This window comes from Chiloscyllium plagiosum, chromosome 26 (genome assembly GCF_004010195.1).
Source record: "Chiloscyllium plagiosum isolate BGI_BamShark_2017 chromosome 26, ASM401019v2, whole genome shotgun sequence".
In the NCBI taxonomy this organism is placed as follows: Eukaryota; Metazoa; Chordata; class Chondrichthyes; order Orectolobiformes; family Hemiscylliidae; genus Chiloscyllium; species Chiloscyllium plagiosum.
In genome coordinates, this window is record NC_057735.1 from 37,470,203 (window position 1) to 37,478,747 (window position 8,545).

The window sequence follows — 8,545 nt, forward strand, 5'->3', positions numbered from 1 at the left end:
AATATTCATTTAGTATCTCCCCCATTTTCTGTGGCTCCACACAAAGGCCGCCTTGCTGATCTTGGAGGGGCCCTATTCTCTCCCTAGTTACCCTTATGTCCTTAATATATTTGTAAAACCCCTTTGGATTCTCCTTAATTCTATTTGCCAAAGCTATCTCATGTCCCCGTTTTTCCCTCCTGATTTCCCTCTTAAGTATACTCCTACTTTCTTTATACTCTAAGGATTCACTCGATCTATCCTGTCTGTACCTGACATATGCTTCCTGAAAAAAAGAGCAAAGGAAAATAAATCACTTGTGGGAGTCTTTTGTGGGTACCTGGCAGTAGCTAGATAACAGGGCAGAGTATAAAACAATAAATAATGGAGGCTTGTGAGAATGGTATTACATTAATCCAAGAGACTTTACTATTGATTTATGTTGGAAGAATCAAATGGCACAATTAGCCTCGACCCATGTGAGTGTCTTTGTCACAGTTTCGTTGCACATTGTTTCTGGAATCAACCAGGAAATAGGGTAATTTACACATAATAATGTACAATGAGACACAATTAGTCAAAATGAATCTCGAAATAACATTGATCACAAGATGATGAATTTTACATTCAGGTTAAAAAATGAGAAATGTGTGTCTGCAATTAATGTATCAAAAAGAAAAGAAAGGCAATTATATGGGAATGAAACAGAGTTAGCTAAAATGAAATAGCAAAGTAAATGAAAAGATAATACAGTAGAGAAGCAGTGGAAGGCAGCACTGAAGAAGAAACTTCATAACTCTCAAAGATAAATTCCATTGAGGAAAAAAAACTTGAGAAGAATGCATAATATTATAGCTAACTAATCAAGTTAAGAATAGCACCAATATAAAGAAAAAACGTACAGCACTGCAAAGATTCGCGGTAGCCCAGAAGATCGCGAAAAGTTTAGAAACTAAAGGATAAGTCAAAAAATTAGTAAAGTGGGAGAAATTGAAATGTGACAAACACTTCACTAGAAAATCTGCTGGTAGAAGCTTCTACATGTACAAGTAAAGGAAGATAGTAGGGAAGTAAGCATTGGTCCCTTAGAGGGCGAGGCCAGGGAAGCAAGTAATGGAGAGAAAAACAATATGGCATAGACTTTGAAAAGTATTTTGTAATTATTTTTACGATAAAAGATACAAAAAGCAGTCCAAAATCAGTAAACATCATGAGAAAAAGGGGGAGGAATTTCAAATAATCTTGATTATCAGACCAAACATACAAGGAAATCTAATCAGACTAAATGATAAACAAGTCTCCTGGACCTGCTGACCAGCACCCTAGGCTCCTAAAGGAAGTGGTTGCAGAAACAGTGGCTGCATTGTCTGTAAGAATCATAGAAAGGGGTAATTTGGCCCATCGAAGAGATCACCACATCTAATGTAGCTTCCTTACACTCAGCATTCATTTTAATGTGACTAAGCTGCTATTTAGCATTGAGGGAACATTTTGTTATCTCAATAGCACTGCATAAATGAAACCTGTTTCTGTGCTTCATTAACCAAGAAGAACTTCAGGATAGCCAAAGAATGTGAAGTGTACCATTTAACTGCAATGTTGTGTTCCTGTTTCTTAAGGAGGTGCAATCAATATTGATTGAATCATGTATAGTTATATCAGGGAAGCCTCTACATTGATTACCAAATACAGAGGAGATCAACAAGGCTCTTTTTTTCCCTTTACTTACAGGGTCCTTGGTAGCCTTTCCACTTAGAATATCTCGTGCCTTTTTCTTAGTCATATTGAAGTTCTTTAGATATGCATCATAGACATGTTTCGCCAGTGATTTTAGATCAGCTATAACTGGGTTTTGAACTGTTGCTTCACTAGCTAGAAGTCCCGCAACTAGCTTTTTCTTCTCTGCTTCAGGCATTCGGCCAAATCTGATGGCTGTTACCAGAGAAAACAAAGTTATACGTGGCAATGAATTCAGCTCATTTTGGTTAAGTATAAAATTAACTTAAATTTAAATCATTTATTATTCGGCAGGTCCATGAATAGCAATTCTGTTTTCAACATGTATCAATCATTGCACTCTATTCTGCTATACAAAATTTCAACACAAGGTCATTAGCACAAATTGAAAGCAGGCAGTTCTTGACTGTGGTAACAACTGTAAACACAGTAACCTTTTCACTCTTCCCCTAATATGCAAGGATCAGTATTCATACTGTTCTTCATGGCTGTCATCTCATCAATTCCAGAAATAGCATGCAAGAACAATAGCTTTGCATGCATTACAAAGATTTAATATAGACAGATGAGATTTGAGAACATTATAAAACATACAAAGAAGGAAGAACTGAGAGATCAACACAGTACCTCTCAGTTTGTTGTAGGAAAACCATGATAACCAATTTACATACAGTCCTTAAAACCAGCAAAGTGAACTAACACGTTCAACCTCACTTAAGGTGACATTGGTTGAAAAACAAATATTAAAATCAGAAGCTCCCCATTATTCTTCAAAATGCCAAGGGGTCTTTGGCAGCCACAAGAACAGGCAAGACTGTTTTCTCATTTGAGGAACACGGAGTTTACAATTAAATCCACATTTTTGCTTCTTTAATAGCAAACTTGCCTAATTGATTTTTCTTTACATTTCTTTCTTTTTTCTTCTCAGTGATCACGATCAAAAACATTGGCTGACTTTCCTCCATCCAAAATGTGGGTACAGTGAGCCAATTCTTTTTGAAAAACCATCAGATCAGTCAGGCAGTTAACTTGGCAGAGATCAAGGCTAAACCTGGGCTTTCCAGGCAAGTATGATGCAATGAGCTCAATCATTTTTAAAGACAGGACTAATTCAAAAGGGAATCAACAAAGATGAACTACTGAAGTAACTGGAGTGAATCAGGAATGAAGTGGCAAGTTATCAATTGCTTGTATCAATTAATAATTGATTCTTCGGAGTTTTCGTCATGTGAGATGCTTGTAAAGCAATCCTTAAATAAAATAAAGGTATATTAATACAATAGCTTATAAATGCTGCATTTCTACATTGGAAAGCTATGAAGCCTGTCAACTTATTACGTCTTACATTTTCATTTGTTTGTTTTAGCAACATTTACTCACCGTTATGTGACATCCCTAATGCCAGGCACTTCTGGAAGCGACAATACTGGCACTTATTCCTGTTTTTTTTCTGGATCTTACAGTTACGATCACATTTCTCATACTTCAGCTTCATACGAATTGTTCTTCGAAAGAAACCCTGGAAACCAAATTTAAGTTTGGTTTTAAACTATACAATGAGACAGAAATAGGATTTCAAATTAGAGCACGAGATACATAAATGCACATTGAAGGATTAAATAAAATGCTAGGGGGATCCAAGATGGTGGAAATCTGAGTAGATCTGCCTTGCTGAGCTCTGCACCCCAACCCAGCAGTAGTGTTTTATTTAAAACACCCCCCCCCCCACCTTACCTTTTTTTCAGAGAAAATGGACACTAAACAGTTGTGAAACCATTTAAATCCATTTGCAGTGGAGCCTTGATTGTCCGAGCTTGACGGGTGGGGAGTTCGGGCAGCCGGAAACAAGCGGTAATCCCATGAGTGCCGGTTGTCAGAGTGTCTCTCGATTATCCGGCAACTCACCTCTCGATTATCCTGCAATTCACGTCATAATGGCATTTAACTGACGACTGAACGCTGGGTTGCCTGGTACCATTTTTGCAGGGCCTTGGGGTCTTGTTTGGATGGTCTGGGATTCGAATGGTTAATGTGCAGATAGTTGAAGTTCTATTGTAAATCCTTTTTGAGCGAGCGAGGATGATGAAAGGAAAACATACAGCCAAGTCCCAACACACGGGACACTCACTGAAGGCAACTGGGTGGGCCCGCAACTGCAACTGCAGATGTAACTCCCTTGGCAGCCAAGAAAGTGGTACCTGCACAGCAGAACGTCGCTGAAGAACTCATGGTAAACCAAGGGAAGTTCAAGGAGTTGATAGAAGACAGTCGTACTTGGCTGGAGCCTGAGAAGGAGTTGCAAGGGCTCAGGTAGCAAGTTGAAGAGGTCGAGCGGCGGACCACAGCATTGGAGACAGAGGTCAAGTCCTCAACTGGGCAGATCCAGGCTCTCGAAAAACAGGTCCAGGCCTTGACTGAATAGGTAAATGATCTGGAAAACCGAGGTAGGAGGAAAAATATCTGAGTCGTTGGGCTGCCGGAGGGAGTGGTAGGTGGGCAGTTCACAAGTTGTTTTGAAGATTTGCTACCACAGTTTCTTTGCTGGGATGCCGAGGCGGACTGGGTGAAGATTGACAGAGCTCACCGGGCTGCGGTGCGCAGATCCAATCTGGTTGGGCATCCCCACTTAGTCCTGACACAATTTCAAGGCTACAAGGACAGAGTGCTGGAATGTTCTAGAGGGATGGGGAAACATCCACAGGCCTTAACTTATCAGGAACTAAGATAATGTTTTTCCAGGACTTTTCTGTGGTGGTGATCCATAGAAGGAAATAGTTTGATGAGGTCAAGAGAAAATTAAGGGATCTTGGTATTCAATATTCGATGAGATACCCAGCGGTGCTTCATATTACTCATGAGGAGATGGTGTGGTCATTTGACTCTTCAGAACAAGTGAATGTTACCCTTTTCTTCAAGAAGCTGCTGTTGGTGTGTTTTTTGTTCTCCAATTAGGATTGGTGTTGGTATCTAATTGGGGGTGGGCAAAGTGCTCATTGTTTTGTCTGTTTCTTTCTATTGCTTGGGTTGGGGTGCAGCTTGAGCTGGAAAGGGGATTGGAGATGTGCATGGAAGGTGTAAACACTCTCTATGGGCAGGGGGTAAAGTCCCCCATTAAGTGCCTTTGTATTTTGTAGTTTAGTGTTTTGGTTTTTTTGTAAATAGATTTCACGACTCCCAGCATGCTATAAGTCGAATTTTTCCTCTCAGCAGGTCAAAAGTGGTTATAAAGGATCATGGCTAGGAGTGCTCTTAAATGGTGCACCTGGAATATTAGAGGGATCCATTCGCCAGCTAAAAGGAAAAATGCGTTGTTAAGCCTTAAAACGGAGAGGGTGGCTGTTGCCCTTTTGCAGCAAACTCACCTTAATGATAAGGAACACTTGAAGTTACAGCAGGACGGCTTTGATAGAGTGTTTTTCTCATCCTTTAACACAAAGAGCAGGGGGGGGGGTGGTCATACTTGTCCGGAAGAACCTTCCATTTAATTTAATGGATTGTGTTAAAGATGAATGTGGTCAGTTTGTTATCCTGAAGGCTCTAATATATCGTGAGGAATATGTCTATTTCAATGTCTATTAACCTTCAACATAACCGTTTAAATTTTTGACTGATGCACTACGCTGTTGGCCTTTCCGTCACAGCATATTATTATCGGGGGTTGGGGGGAGACTTTAATTGCCTTATGGATCCTATGCTGGATAGAATGCCCAAATGCCCTCCAAAGCTTTCTCCACAGTCTAAATAGCTTGATGATCTATGTGTGGAATGGGATTGCTAGACATTTGGAAACGTCTCCACTCTATGGGCAGGGAGTTTACGTTCTTTTCCAATCCTCAAGTGCTAGACAAGGATTGATCTTTTCCTAACTCCCACAGCTTTTCTAGATTCGTTGGTATTTTGTTCAATTGGGAATATTGCCATCTCTGATCACGCAGCAGTATAGTTAGTAGTCAAGATTTAAGGACACTAAGTTCGTTGAGTACTTTTCTAGGGAATTTGAAGCATTTTTGGCCACCAACTTGGTTACAACTAGTAATCCATCCATTCTTCGGGAGACTGCTAAGGCCCATGCAAGAGGGATAATTACCTCATACTCGATTAGCGAGGAGCAACGGAAGGGAGAGCAGGAGGCACGACTGAAGGCAGCTGAGATGACATATTACAGTACAGCATCAGTGGCTAAGCTGCAGAGGATCACAGCCCATTGATCTGCCTTCAACTCCACGCTTACCCATATAGCCAGGAAGGAACTTTCCTTTGCAAAGCAAAGGTTGCTTGAGCATGGTGACAAGGCCAGGTAAATATTTGGCTTGTCTGGTAAGGAACAAGAATGCCTCCCAATCTATTGCTTCTATTATGGAAGGGAGTGGGAGTCTTACTTGTAATGCTAAAAAGATCAATGGGGCGTTTCAGAGGTTCTATTCTGAACTGTATCAGTCGGAGTGTTGTGAGGTTAGATGGGACTTTTTTTAGGAACTTGGATCTTCTGGGGGTATCTGCTGAGCAGGCATCTCTCCTTAGTGCTCCATTAACAGCACAAGAGAAACAGAAGGCGATGAGGCAACTTCATAGTGGAAAGGCGCCTGGCCCAGATGATCTTCCCAGTGAGTTTTACAAAGTACTTGTAAACATACTGTCACGACCGATGCTAGACAGGTATAACTATTCATATAGTCATGATAGCCTCTCTCAAGGATGGCGGGAGGCAAATATCTCTCTTATCCTCAAGAAAGGGAAGACCGCAGAGGATTGTGCTTCTTATAGACCTATCTCACTTTTAAGCTTCGATTTTAATATTTTTTCTAAGACTTTGGCTTTGAGGTTGGTAGAGGTATTGCCTTCTATTGTTATAAAGGGTCACAGATTCTCGAATAATGTTAGGAGATTGCTTAACATGATTCAAGTGTGCCAGCAGTGATCGGTTCAAGTGTTGGTGGTCTCTTTGGATGCGAAGAGGACATTTGATGGGGTGGAATAGCCATATCTTTTTTATACTCTGGAGCGGTTTGGCCTGGTTGAAGTGTTGACTAGATGAGTAAGAGTCCTTTACAGTGATCCTCTGGCAGTGGTTCTCACCAATGGTACAAGGTCTGACAATTTGAACATTAGTAAGGCAGTTGGCAACGCTGTCCCCTTTCACCTTTGCTTTTCACATTGGTGATTGAGCCATTGGCAGAGGAAATTCGTGGGGACCCTAATATCGCTGCCCCAAAGGTGGGGTCAAAGGTGCATAAGATTACACTATACGTGGATGACGTCCTAATTTTTCTTTTGAACCCGACAGTCTTGGTGCCCTGTTTGATACGGTGTATTAATTTATTTGGCTCTTTCTCAAGTTACAAGATCAATTTTTCAAAGTCGAAGGTGATCCCTATAGGGGGTCTTAGGGGAATACATGATATGGAAGGTGTGTTCCCTTTTAAGTCAGCACAGGGAGGATTTCTTTACTTGGGCCTCTCTGTTACCCCTAGCTTTGATCAATTATTCAAGGTTAATTTTGTTCATTTGTCTGACAAGATTAAACAAGAACTTCAAAGATAAGGTCCTTCCAATATCACAGTTGGGTCAAGTCGCTCTTATCAAAATGATTGTTCTTCCTCGCTTATTGCACCATTGCCTTTGTTCTTTCCTTGGTAAACATTACAGAAATTGAATGGCTGGTTTAGTTATTTTATTTAGCGCTATAAGCAGAGGTAACTGGGTAACAGTTAGAGGTGGGAAGGGGAGGAAGCAGGCAGTGCAGGGATCCCCTGTGGTCATTCCCCTCAACAATAAGTATACCGCTTTGGATATTGTTGGGGGGGACAGCCTAGCAGGAGTAAGCTGCAGTGACCGGGTCTCTGGCACAAGGTCTGGCTCTGAGGCCCAGAAGGGAAAGGGGGAAGAGGTGGAGAGCGCTAGTTAGAGGAGATTCTATAGTTAGAGGGACAGACAGGCGGTTCTGTGGACATGGGTGAGACTCTCGGATGGTTTGTTGCCTCCCGGGTGCCAGGGTTCGAGACGTCTCGGACCGTGTCTTCAGAATCCTTAAGGGGGAGGGTGTGCAGCCAGAAGTCGCGGTGCACATTGGCACCAATGACATAGGTAGGAAGAGGGGTGGGAGGTCATTCAGGAGCTCAGGGAGTTAGGCTGGAAGCTAAAAGCTAGGACAGACAGAGTCGTCATCTCTGGGTTGTTGCCGGTGCCACGTGACAGTGAGGCAAGGAATAGGGAGACAGTGCAGTTGAACACGTGGCTGCAAGGATGGTGTAGGAGGGAGGGCTTCAGATATTTGGACAATTGGACTGCATTCTGGGGAAGGTGGGACCTATTCAAGCAGGACGGGTTGCACCTGAACCAGAAGGGCACCAATATCCTGGGAGGTAGGTTTGCTAGCACTCTTCGGGGGGGTTTAAACTAATTTGGCAGGGTGATGGGATCCGGACTTTTAGTCCAGCAAGTAGGCTAGCTGTTTGTCAGGATGACCAAGTGTGTGGGGAGGCTGTGAAGAAGGTAGCACTGACAGGGAATACTTGCAAACACAGAGATGGGCTCAAGTGTGTATACTTCAACGCAAGGAGTATCAGAAATAAGGTCGGTGAACTTAAGGCGTGGATAGGTACCTGGGACTACGATGTTGTGGCCATCACGGAAACGTGGATAGAAGAGGGACAGGAATGGTTGTTGGAGGTTCCTGGTTACAGATGTTTCAGTAAGATTAGGGAGGGTGGTAAAAAAGGAGGGGGGTGGCATTGCTAATTAGAAATGGTATAACGGCTGCAGAAAGGAAGTTTGAGGGGGATCTGCCTCTGGAGGTAGTATGGGCTGAAGCCAGAAATAGGAAAGGTGC

The 8,545-nt window shown here is 42.2% G+C and overlaps 1 protein-coding gene across 2 annotated transcripts in view; it reads right to left on the reverse strand.

Annotated features, from left to right (window-relative positions):
- LOC122563258 (peroxisome proliferator-activated receptor delta-like) overlaps window positions 1–8,545 on the reverse strand; it is an 82,547-nt gene that overhangs the window by 21,322 nt on the left and 52,680 nt on the right. For both annotated transcript variants that reach the window (XM_043716900.1, XM_043716899.1), the window contains exons 4-5: window positions 3,097–3,235; window positions 1,709–1,911 (exon numbers count right to left, since the gene is read on the reverse strand). In XM_043716900.1, coding sequence (XP_043572835.1) covers window positions 1,709–1,911; window positions 3,097–3,235 — 342 coding nt within the window. The remainder of the gene's footprint in view (window positions 1–1,708; window positions 1,912–3,096; window positions 3,236–8,545) is intronic.